The 12,500-nt window shown below is 39.0% G+C and overlaps 1 protein-coding gene across 1 annotated transcript in view; it reads left to right on the forward strand.

The window, feature by feature from the left end:
• LOC138052146 (condensin complex subunit 1-like) overlaps window positions 1-12,500 on the forward strand; it is a 45,533-nt gene that overhangs the window by 10,120 nt on the left and 22,913 nt on the right. The window contains exons 9-17 of the mRNA XM_068898521.1: window positions 874-997; window positions 1,531-1,678; window positions 2,868-2,990; window positions 5,227-5,301; window positions 5,585-5,719; window positions 7,069-7,162; window positions 9,301-9,463; window positions 10,469-10,618; window positions 11,920-11,993. Of these exons, the coding sequence (XP_068754622.1) occupies window positions 874-997; window positions 1,531-1,678; window positions 2,868-2,990; window positions 5,227-5,301; window positions 5,585-5,719; window positions 7,069-7,162; window positions 9,301-9,463; window positions 10,469-10,618; window positions 11,920-11,993 (1,086 nt within the window). The remainder of the gene's footprint in view (window positions 1-873; window positions 998-1,530; window positions 1,679-2,867; window positions 2,991-5,226; window positions 5,302-5,584; window positions 5,720-7,068; window positions 7,163-9,300; window positions 9,464-10,468; window positions 10,619-11,919; window positions 11,994-12,500) is intronic.

The following is a 12,500-nucleotide window of genomic DNA, read 5'->3' on the forward strand; positions in this document are numbered from 1 at the left end:
TATTTGAGGGCATATGACTGGCTCGTTATCAAAGCCAAAGGCTTAAAATCAGAAATTTAACTACTGGTAGTACTTGTTTAGCACATACTTTTACCTTTTGAAGTCAATAATTTGTGAATACATGTAGCATGATGGATATATCATGACTAGAAACTGAGAAATTTAAAAAAATAAGATGGCACAAAAAAAGGACCAAACGAGTTCAGAAATCTTTTTGACACAAGTGTTTCAATATTACAGAATATCAGCACATTGTAAATTGGGCAAATAACCCGTGCTGTAGCAATAGATTATTGTTTTATTGTAAATAAGGAAATTTTCTTTTGCTATGGGCTCAAAATGTCACTTTGTACACCATACAACTGTAGGTCTACTGTACTCCCTATAGTTACCCTCTGACCCTAAAAGTGCAGACAACAGTCACCCTCTGAGAGACAAATGTGGCAAAATCAGTAACTACAATCTTGGACAAACGCATTGGGAAAATGTGACGTGCTAATTTGTCTGTGCGATAAAGATGAATTTCTTCCCACTTTACCCCCTCCCCACTTTACCCCCTCCCCCCATTCCAATGTTGGTTAAAAAACGGGCAAAGGCTTGCACAGTATGTTTTGCATCACATTGTCAACATTGGTTTGGGGGGGTGGGGGGTAAGGGCCAATGTACTTTGTAAGTGCATAATGATGCTTACGCTAAAATTTTTCCCAAGAGTTTTGTCCAAGATTGTAGTTAATTTCAGCTTTGGTATAAAAGTTCACTCTGACTCTCACTTTATCTCTTGCAAAGATGACAGGAAACTTTCTACATTTTGCTGCGGTTGTGCAATTTTTGACCTTTATTCTGTGTTCTAACTTGTAAACTGCTGTTCAATAGGTGTGAGTCTGAAGATTGTTCAACTTCTTCAACACTTTGAGCATCTTGTTCAGCCACTGGCACAGGCTGTTGAAACATTTGTCAATGAGTTTGGTGTCAAAAGCTTTGTGTCTGAGATTATCAGGTGAGTACATACTGAAAAAATAATTAATGATGCTCTAAACTTTGCTTATTTCAACGACTAAAGATAAATAAGTCTGTCACATCACCATTTTCTTTTTAATTCATCTAGGCACTACCGGTAATTATTATTTTTCCTCTTGAGCAGAATTGATGCTTTAGGTCCAGGGCACTCCCCTTTGACTACTAGCCCCTAGTTTACAAAAATACATATAATAACACTCATGGCTCGCGATCCTCACTATTCTGTCTAGGAATCATAATTATCCTTGGCATCTACAACAAGTCATTTTGCTTTTGTCCTTGCATCTTTTTCGGTTTGTTCTACCTGCAGCAATTGCGGGTTCACAAAACTCTTCACAGAGAACAGGTGTCACTTTCCCTGGTTCTTTGGCCTTGCTTCAATCACACCCAGCAAGCCTGCCTTTTTGACAGATTGCTCTTTTGGACATTATCAGTGAATAACAATAATGTAGTTAAAATGTTTCGATTGCCAAATCAATGATCCAAGATAGAGGCTTCTTGTTGAATTTTCAGAGAAATAGGCAGGATGGATCCCAAAGACCTTGCAAGGGACACCAGTGGAACACGTGCCTATTCTGACTTTTTAATAGAGCTTGCTGGTCGGGTTCCTTCTCAAATCATTCCTAACATCAGTGTTCTCTTATGTCATCTCAATGGAGAGGTAAGATGTGCTGTTAGCCTCTGCTTCACCAAAAAAATCTTGTGTCTGCATTATTTATTCTTTTCTCCCAAAGCAATCTAAACTCAAACCTTGAATTTGATTGCTCAAGGCATTGATTTACAGATCCTTCATCCTTTTACCAGGGAAACTAGTTCTTCTAGTGTAGTTCAGTCTTACTTACAGTGTTTCATAATAATGCATCCCGGTTGAAATGTCAGTAACCAGGGGTTTTAATAAAATTTGCTGTAGGCAGCTGGTTTTGAGTAGAGAAACTGACTGTATTAACAAGGGGCTGTTTCAGTAGGGTGGTCTGGGGCATATCATTTTTAAAAAACCATGCCCATGACATTTTCAAATACAAAATTGATGATACCCTTAGATGACTTCATGTTGCCATTGCTGAAATGAGTTTTAATCTTAGGTTTGAAAGAATCTGTCTTTAATTTTTGTTAATTTGGGGAAAAAAGGTAGTAGCATAATGGTGACTGGTGAGAGGCATAATGAACACGACAATTGCAAGTACGAGTACTGTATATTGGTCTACAACCTGCACTTCAAAAGAGACTTTTCTTTCATTCATTGAGAAAGAACAATAGAACAAATGAGCCCAACAAATTGACCTGGTCCCAACCGTGTGGCTTCATGCATGTAGCTCAATTGATGGAGCATTGCACCGGTATTGCAAAGGTCATGGGTTTGAACCCTGTTGAAGTCACCTGAATTTTTCAGGTGTCTACAGAAACATGTAAGTGTGAGGATCACTAGATCCATTGTGAAAAAGCTAGGAAGGTACTGTAGTCAACTTCTCGGAGTGAATAAACTAGCTGATATGCTTTTCTTTTGCAGTTTACATTACTAGCATGAATAGACTTACAGCAGTACTACTCTATAGTTCTAGCTAAGAATGTTGAAGAGAAAAATGTTCCTTTTCGAGGATTGGAGGGGGGGGGGGAATTCAAGCACCAAAGAAAGTTCAGGTAAGAGTAGTTAATTCTCAGAACTCGGCCACCTGGTACACCTTTGTATGAGGGATTGTAAATCTGGGAACCAAGTCAGGGACACTTTGATGTAACTTGACAGCTCTCACCAGTCACCTCTATGCCATCCCTCTTGCCCAAGAGCTTTTCCTTTTAGCAAATGTTTTAGTTCATATCTGATATTTGATATATTTTTTCAAACTTTCCTGTAGTCGTATTCAATGAGAAATGGCATCCTTGGTTTGATGGGAGAAATTGTTGTCAAAGTTTTGTGTAAAGAAGATCTTGATGATGCTTCAAAGAAACTTAGAGATCAACTGCTTGACAAAATGGAGGTTAGTGTAAGGACATCATTTTGGCAAACCAAGGTCGTCATGTATATGTATGTACATGTTGTGGTTCATTTTTTTCTTTGTTTAGAATTTTTCAACTAGTTCAATTAGGATTTTTCTTTTTCTAGTATTCATAATCTGAAACAAAGGGAAAGTCAAAATTGAACTAGTTTGAAAAATTGGAACAACACATGCTTTCAAAAAAGTAAGATTAGTGTTTGTGAGTGGTCCTCAGTAGGTTAGTAAATAAACCTTTGTTCATGAAATTGTTCAGGGATTTGACAACCTGAGTGTGAATTCATTAGATTGCTGGCAGTTCCTCCTCAGTTAGTCAAGTGGCCCTCTTTAGTCTCGCAAGCAAGATGAAGGGAGAATGGGGAGAGAGCAAGACTCTCGCCCTCTCTCCCCATTCTCCCCTTGGCAAGAGCAAGGGGACACTTTGTGGCGCTTATCAAAATAGCCGTGCATCTAATTACATGTACCTTCATTTCTGGACATGTCTCCCTGATTGTATCCCCAATTAGTGTCATATGGTGCTAGAATGCCTAGACACATAAATAAAGATTGTGATTTGTTGATTGATTGGTCTCCAAAATGTGATGCCATTGGTTATTTGTTAGGTAAGCCATATTTGTTTTAAGAACATGAAATTTCCGAGGGGCAACTATCAGCAGGGCTCGAAATTAACGAAAAAATCCAGTCTCATTTTGCGATAAGATAGGAAAATTTAGTCACAATTTCGCAAATTTTAGTCGCAAAATCGCCGCGCTGCATTGTGTTGTCAGCGGTTTAGCAAAAAAATATGAGCCCGGCTAAATTACTATACAATTACGCTACCTTCAGAGAAAATTCAGAGCGAGAAACAAAATAATTTTGTCATTTATTTATTTATTTATTTATTTATTTTAGCAAAAGTAGCAGCAAAGTGGCAACTGCTAATCCTTTTGTTTCGAAGGAACGAAGGTGACAACAAGTCGCAAATTTGCGACTTCTCCAGATATTTTAGTCGCAAAGGGAAACATTTAGTCGCAAATGTGACCGTATTGGTCGCAATTTCGAGCCCTGATCAGCCGATAGTTCCTCGACAGAAACACTCTATTGTTTAAATAATATGTCCCCTTTAATCCATTGCATGCTAATAATTATACCGGTAGATGGAAGGTGGGCGCCTGGGGTATCCAGCATCCTCCACTGCATCCACCCTTTCCCTGGATAGAATATTGCCCCCATTGCTGGCAAATCCACACAACCCAGCCATGAGCCCCCATTCCAGGCACCCATCAACATTGATTTACATCAGTGGAAGGATAAAGCAAGGGTGTGGTGGGGGAAAGAACCGCTAAAAACCTCTCAGGACTGATGAGAGATGACTGATACAATATGGTGAAGAACACAAAGGTCCACAACATAGTCGCAATGTTCCTTGTGAATCTGCAATAATTAGTGTAAGAGTGAGTGCTAACAAGAGACACCCACTAAGCTTGTCTTGGCTAACTTTGTTGAATTGTTAGTAAAATGAGCCAGTTTTGTCTGTCTGCTCTGTTTATGGTTTTCACAAATCATTCCAATGGTTAGGCTCGATTAACTGCTGCTGTTTTAGGAAAGGGTCCAATGAATGCTGGACTTGAGTGGGTGGTACAGAAATCAAGCCTGTCCAATGGTTTGATAGTTTTTCTCACAAGTTTGAAACCAGGTTTTCAGGCTCAGTCATTTGTGGTAGTTTGTTCTGTATACTGTAAAATTCCGAAAATAAGCCTCCATGTATAAGCCCCTCCAAATATACCGTAAGCGCCCCCAAAGCGGTTCAATGCGAAAACACTCAGTTAAGTCGCCCCTCCAACTATGAGTCCCCCAGGAACTTGTACTTGGGAAATTGCCCTCAAATACAAAGTAAAACAAAGCAAAAATGGTAAATTTACTTCACCCTGTAAGGCTAGCACATTCGATTTGGAAACACTAATTTCTCTCCATAGATACATGTAAGCCCCTCCAAAAATAAGCCCCTCAAAAAGGGCCTTTGAAAAATACAAGCCTTGGGCTTATTTTTTGGAATTTTGCGGTATTTTAAATCAGAGTAATGCAACATAATAACGTTACCAAGGAAATTAATTTTCATTCAGTCAGTTATGTTTAAGAAATTCCATTATTGGATGTACTATATTTCTGTCTCTAAAACTACAGTTTGTCTGTTTGGTATCCAACATAACATCAAATCAATGTTTTGTTTCCTTTTGATCAGGAACACGTCCATGATGTTAATGCTTATGTGCGAAGCAAATCTCTCCATATTTGGCTCGAACTATGTAAAGAAAAGGTAATATTCCCTTTCCCTAGCTAGTACCATCCTGCATGCTTGTTTCTCCACTGCTGCTACGGTTCAACTAGAGTAGACTGGAAAAAACAGAGTATTAAAATCGAGCAAAAGACTGATTTCTTTGGTTTTTTTGGGTGGGGTCAACCAAAGACATTTTCTCTATGCAAGTAATTTGCTTTCTTTTAGTCACTTGACTGATCTGTAAGTTCTTCCAATATTTTGTTTCCTGCCCAGGAGTTTTGTAAGCGGTGAAACATTGATGCTTTGATTTTTTTTCTTTTAGGCCATCCCTCTTTCTCGCCAGCCCCATATTCTTGAAATGGCAATTAGTCGTCTACAGGATAAATCCAGTATTGTGCGGAAAAATGCCATTCAGTTGCTGAAGACTTGTCTAATTTGCAATCCCTTTGGTGCTCAGGTCAGCCAGGCTTTCACACATCTTTATTTTACATGTACATCATTTGTGGACAGACTAAACTGCTTGTTAGAATGGACTTAACTAATTAGAGTGTAATGTGAAGTGCTACATGTAGGTTGCTTGTTAGAATGGTTTGGTGGTTGAAGTCTATGTTTGCTTATTAGAATGATACTAACCAAACAAAGCAGTGTTGTGACAAGTACATGTAAATTTATATGTTGCAGGTCATTTTGTTCATTAGGTTAATTTGTTTCAACCTAGGTCAACTTGTCTTGTTTCAACCTTTGTTTCAACCTAGGTCAACTTGTTTCAATGTAGATCACGTCACAGGTCATTGTTTTATCAATACAGAAAGTGTCCTAAACATTCAGTAGGGCTAACCGTAGGCCCAATTATGCCTAAACAAAAGTTTTTAGGCCTAATGTTAGCATTTGTAAACAGTTAGGGTTGTTTCTGTTTCAAATTGGTAAAACAATGACCTGTGACTTGCGACCTGTGCCTGTGTTTTGTACCTGCCCCAAATTGACCTAGGTTGAAACAACTTGATCTACATTGTAAGTTGAAACAATTTGACCTAGGTTGAAACAAAATGACCTACATGTAGTTTGGTTGCAAATTTACCTAACAAACAAAATGACCCGCAACATATACATGCATATATGTTTGAAGCGTGCGTTATAGACGAAATGGAGAAGTGATTCAATTCATCTGTTCAATTCATGTGAATTTTGCAGGTCTTTATGAGACAATTGCTCAAATTGTCCAGTTAAGTGCAAGCATTACTTTTCCACTTGTACTTGACAACTAGTATGCACGCGTTACACTCCTACCTTGGTGAGGATGATAATCTCCTAAAGCAGTAGACTTGGGTTGCAGGTACACCTCACCCAACCACAAAAAACAAAACTCTGTAAAAAAAGAGAGGGCGAGAGAGAGAAAAATGAACACACACACACATACACTGGTCCTAAAGTGACTGGGTTTCTGATGTATCATTTTGGTTTGTCCTCGTGCCATAGTTCTTGGTTGAGTTGGAGGAAAAAATTAAACTTGAACAACTGTGAGACCAACTGCTTGAGGTGCTCGCAATAAATTGCAAAGATCCTCCCTCATAATAGAATTTTGGACTCTTTATTATAGAGGGTCTCCTCAATGCAAATGAAACAAAACAATGTATGTTACTGTGAATCCCAACTTGCTGAAGATGCCAGTTGGTTATACAGAAATAGTTTAACTGGGGACTTAACTGTAAACTCCAGATCCTGGCAACTTTCCACAAGACTTCGTTACAAAACCTCTGTTTTGGGGTCTAAATGACAGACTGTAAGGATGAACCTTGTTGTCAACAGTTACCACTGGATCACTTGCAAGAAAATCTGTCCAAGGAAGTGGCTAAACTGAAAGAGATGGCTCCGCATCTGGATGGAGACCAAGATGGAGAAGGTATGCATGCCTTCCATAGGCCACTTCGGAAAATACCATAATACTCTTTGTTTTTCCCCCCCCCCCCCCCCCCCCCCCCAAAAAAAAAAAAAAAAAAGAAAAAAAAAATTTTGCATTAGCATTGTTTTCAGTTTCTCTTCAGACTTAAAATGATCCCAAGAGAAAACAAAAACAATGCTTATGCAAAATTTGGGGGGACAAACAAAGAGTACTGTGTTATGGTATTTTCCGAAGTGGCCTGTAAGGTGATTCCCTAGAAATAGAACTTGTTATAGATTTCCAGTGAAGCCTTGCAGACTGTTGTAGCATTCCAAGGAGATGATGAAAATGTACCTAATGAGAAAGATGGGTCACCATGCTTGTTTCCATGGTTTGGCGCTGACAGATAATTATGACTATTTAAGCCTTTTTGACAATTGCCGCACATCCGTGATGTTGGACAAATTTAGCTGGGTTTCGTAAATGTAATCCATAATATGACGCAGAGCCTGGTGTCATTCTTTGGTTATTTCTCATCAAAGTTTAATAAAAATCTCACTATCAATCAAGTATTTTCTCTTAATAACAAAGACAGAAATTCGTGACAATGTACATGACCTTGGAGTGATTTTGGATCAAAACTATGACGTGAATAAACTTCAACGCCTCCAGAACACTGCAGCACGCCTAATCAAAGGCGCGAAGAAGAATGACCACATAATGCCAGTACTAGAAGAACTTCATTGGCTACCAATCCGATACCAAATACAATTCAATATCCTGCTTCTCGTGTATAAATGTCTTCATGGATTAGCTCCTCAGTACCTTACTGAACTGATTAAACTTCGCTGTCCTCCACATACACTCCGCTCAAGTAACCTTCTAGTATTAGAAAAACCAATAATCAACATGGTTTCTCATGGTCAACGAGCTTTTAGCTCCGCCTGACCGGAACTCTGGAACACCTTACCAGAACATATAAAAACTCTAAATCAGTAAATGACTTTAAAAAAAATTTAAAAAACCTCCTTTTTTCAATTAGCATTTAGTCCATATGATTAGAGCAGTATAGGTAGTATATTTTTACTGATATACATAATTTTATAGATTTCTGTATACGTATACATTTTTTACCTCATTGTAAGTGCATTGAGATTTTTAAATGCGCCTATAAGAACTTTCTTTATTATTATTATTATTAATTCAAGTATACAGTACACACCTGAAGAATGTATTTGAATGCCTTTGTGAGTATTTAACACTCCATAATAGATTTAACTTGAGTGTGGGCTGTTTGGCCATAGATTGTTGCTAATTTTTTACTACTCCATGAAGACTCCATTCTCAGCAAAAATATGAAATGAAAAAATGGGGGTCACCGTACTTGTTCAGGAGAAAACAGCCATTCTTTGACAAATTAAGTTTGGCGTCAATGAAGATTCGTCATTTTATCAACATGCGTGAGCTAATGTGCATGCAAATGATGCAGGAAATTATATGCGCAGTAGGGTTGCACAATGCAAAAGCAGGGTATCCCCTTAAGGGTGGAACATTTGTAATGAATATTTGACCAGTGCATTGGTAATAGGAGCATTTATTACAGGCAGAAGTTTATTTTATTCAACAATGGTACCATTTGTGCAACATATTGTCTCCCAATCTGCAACTCGGCAAATTTATCACTTAAACATGGTGTGTGGTTTCCAACCAACCTCCCAACAATTCTCAGAAAATAAGATTTCCAAATCAAAGTGCATGTAATCAATGTTGATCAAAGGGGCAAACATGACTTTCTGTTGCATAATCTCCTTCTAAACCCTTGGGGCAATTAGAGTGAGAAGAAAATAAAATTAATAAATTAATTTAACTGTGCAGACTAATGACAATAATAAATTATTGTTCAGATTTAGTTAACTATTTTGTCCCTTTTTCGAATGGGCAGATGTGGCTCATCAGAAGGGTTAAAATATATTGAATTTTGTTCATCAGGAAATATGAAGTGGCCATCATAGTGGAAAATTTGTTGAAAAGGTTCTCTGTTTCTTTGCAGAAGATCCAAGATCATTACTGTATGCATAGGTCATATTTTGAAAATTAATGCTGTTGTATAGTATGATTGTGTTCTCCTTTAAATAAGTTCAAAAATCCATTGATTACAGTGCCTGTTGCTTGTGCAAGTGAGACGGTTGCATCCAAAATCTGGGAAGCCATAAGACCTGAGGTACAGGCCACCATTGAGGAATATATTGGTCATGAAGAGATTGTAGATGACGATGATGGGCCAGTAGAATTCCAGGGAGATGTGAACACTGCTCTTGTGAGGTGGGAACAGTCATCTGTCATTATCATTCTTGTATCTTGATTGTCAATCTTTCAACAAGATTTTACTTTTTGAAAGAAATCTATTTGAAGTGTGGATTACAGACAAAAGATAGAAGTGATCCTTGCATTTAACTGGACAAGTTAAGAAATTCAGAAAAAATTCAGGTGGCTTCAACCGGATTTAAACCGAAGACCTCTGCAATGGCGGTGGAGTGTTCTACCAACTGAGATGTGAAGCAACACTGCATGATGGGAGCAGGTCAATTTGTTGGACTCCTGTGTTCCTGTGAAAGGACCGATAAATGAAAGAAATGTATATTTCAAGTGTGGATTATGCATGAAAGATAGACGTGATCCTTGCAGTTCACTGGACAATAATTATTTTAAGCAATTGTCATTTCATAGAAAGTTGAAGCTACCTGAATACTTCAGGTGTCTATAAACTGAAAATTGCTTAAATTGTCCAGGTAAGCGCTAGGATCACTTCTATCTTCCATAGAACTTTTTGTGACGGAGTTTAGGTGAATGCACTGGACTTCAAAGTAATTTTCACCTGTTAAAGTTGTTCTACACTATACAAACAAAATTACAGTTTATTGCCAGCCCCATGACTTTTCCAATTAGAAAGTTGTGCCTACTAAGGTCTTATGTAAAAGTACAGGTTGGAGTGCCAGGAAAATTCCTGCACCCCCCCCCCCCCCCCTCCTGCCCACACACACACACACACACCCCTTTGAATGCTTTTTTATTGACCTTGTTAAACCGCTTCTTGCTGCTATTAAATGCATCAGAATTGGAATTTGGGACCGCAATAACTAATTAGGTGATATTTACATTTACATTTACATGTATTGGGTCGGAATATGATTGCGTAGGCAGAATAGTTACCCCATTTGCTGTTTATCTACTCTCTTTTTGGCAGCTCTCTTAATTCTTTCCTTGATTGGCCAAAATGTTTCATCTACTGTAGATGAATTTTAAGTTAAATGTGACTTTCTCTTTCAGCGCACTGAGACAGATCAAGACTCACTTGAATCAAGGTCATCATAAAAAAGCCCTTGCCGTGCTGAAAGCTGCTTTGGTAACATGGCCAGGGGAAAGCATATTTGTTGTCTCTGATACTAATGACAAGCCTTGTGAGGACGATCAACCACGGTAAGATAATTGATGAGGTTAAACGAAGTTTAACCAAGTAAACTACTAGGAGCGACTGCAGTCTATTGGTCAGTGGTTTTACTATACTTGCGCATGCGTGGAATACCTCGTGCTTTGGGCTGTATCGCTTATTTATCAGTGTGGCGGGAAGCAGGAGCATTGTGTGTGGAGCGTTTAGCGGTTTTTTGTTCCCTCCCTCCCCACCCTCTTCTTTCCACTGTGTATCAGTGTGACGGGTGCCCATTCTTCTCGGGGGCGTGGGGGCTCATGGCTGGGTTGTCAGGTTTGCCAGCCATCGGTGCAGTCTCCATCTTGGAGCTGGCTGCCAATAGTGGAAGTTCCAGGATGTTTCGGGCACCCAACCTCCAAAGAGCGACGATGTTGTTTATTTGAGTTGCTGTAAGAAGGATTAAGAACATCAAGGTTAATTATCTTTCCCACTTGATAGTGAGACTTATAGATTTTGCTCTGACTAACGCCAGACGATTTTACCCGCCGATTGGGGGCGTTTTTGGTGTGAATTGGATAAAGTTGGGCCTCTCTCCTGAGAAGAAAGGAGGGAAAACCTGTCGCAAACTTGCTCTTTGTTCAAAATCACCGTCGATCATCTAGACAGGTTGCTTCACTTTGTTGAGCGAGTTTCGTTGCTTGTCGTAATAATCCCAGAGAAGGCACTGGCTAAGATCCCGTACGTTGCTGGTGTTGCTGAAAGAATTAAGAACGCTCTCAAGTCACATAACATCTCGACTACGTTTAAACCGATTGGCACAGTAAAACAGTAAAAGATTTAATTCTTTAACAATCCCAGGAAAAGTTTGGAGACTTCTTTTAAGAGTTAGTGATCACAGTCAAATGTCCAGAAGTTCCCTATCATTGAAATGCGGAAAAACGTCAAGTGTTATTTGACAAACATGTCACCAGTTTGAATAAAATATCATAAGAATAAGTTTTATTGAAAGTTGTCCGGGTCCGGCAGATGCGACGTAAAGGTCGGGAAAGTAAAACCATATTCAGCTCTTCCTGCGGATCTTCCAACCACTCTGCTACAGACCACTGGACACAAATGTTTCCATCTAAGAATTGACACAGACCGCGGAAGTGCTGGTGGGTTAGAAGCCCTTTTCTCAGTAGGTGGTAAAAGGGGTTGCTGTGCCAAGCAATACGAATTTTTTATTCGTCAAACTTGTAAAGCTGAACGTATCAGGGGATGGAAGAACCGATGAGACAACCATTGGCTCTCGCCTACCAGTCACTGTACTTGTAGTATCACGTCTTGAACTCATTGTTTTGCTCCTCAACAGTGAAGAAATTGAAAGGGACTCTGTGGAACGTTCTGTTGAAGAGCAGCTGTCAATTATGAAAGCAATATTTATAGGTATGTAAGCTACGGTTTTGTCAAACAAGTTGTCATCTGAAAGCATGTAATGGGCATCTTGCAGCTCGTTAGTGATAAGATTATCCTTCAAGCAACGGTGACCTAAAACCAGTTCACCGCCAAGCAACACGTCAAAGGGGATGGAAGCATTTCCTCTTCACACTTGGCACATGGGTTTTGTGAAGCATTTTTGTGCATTTCTTTCCTGTGTGCATCAAATTATCATTGTTTTTAAGACTTAAATGCTGAGATGGCTGGCCTGTTTGTTCATATTGAAACAGTTGCAATAACCTCTAACTAAAAATATGTTTTCATCAGACAGCCGAAAGGTGTGGTTGGCCGTTGTTTCATTGACCTCGGCTTCTTGCTATTGCTCCCCAAAGATCTTATTAATCTAAAAGCTAAGGCGATTCCTCAGACGAAAAAGTTGTCGAAAACGATTTTCTTGAAACTTTCCCTGAAATGTTCCCTACTAATCTCTGTTTGAGAACTACAATAAAAGAGATA

The sequence above is a fragment of the Montipora capricornis genome, chromosome 6, assembly GCF_036669925.1.
Source record: "Montipora capricornis isolate CH-2021 chromosome 6, ASM3666992v2, whole genome shotgun sequence".
Lineage (NCBI taxonomy): Eukaryota > Metazoa > Cnidaria > Anthozoa > Scleractinia > Acroporidae > Montipora > Montipora capricornis.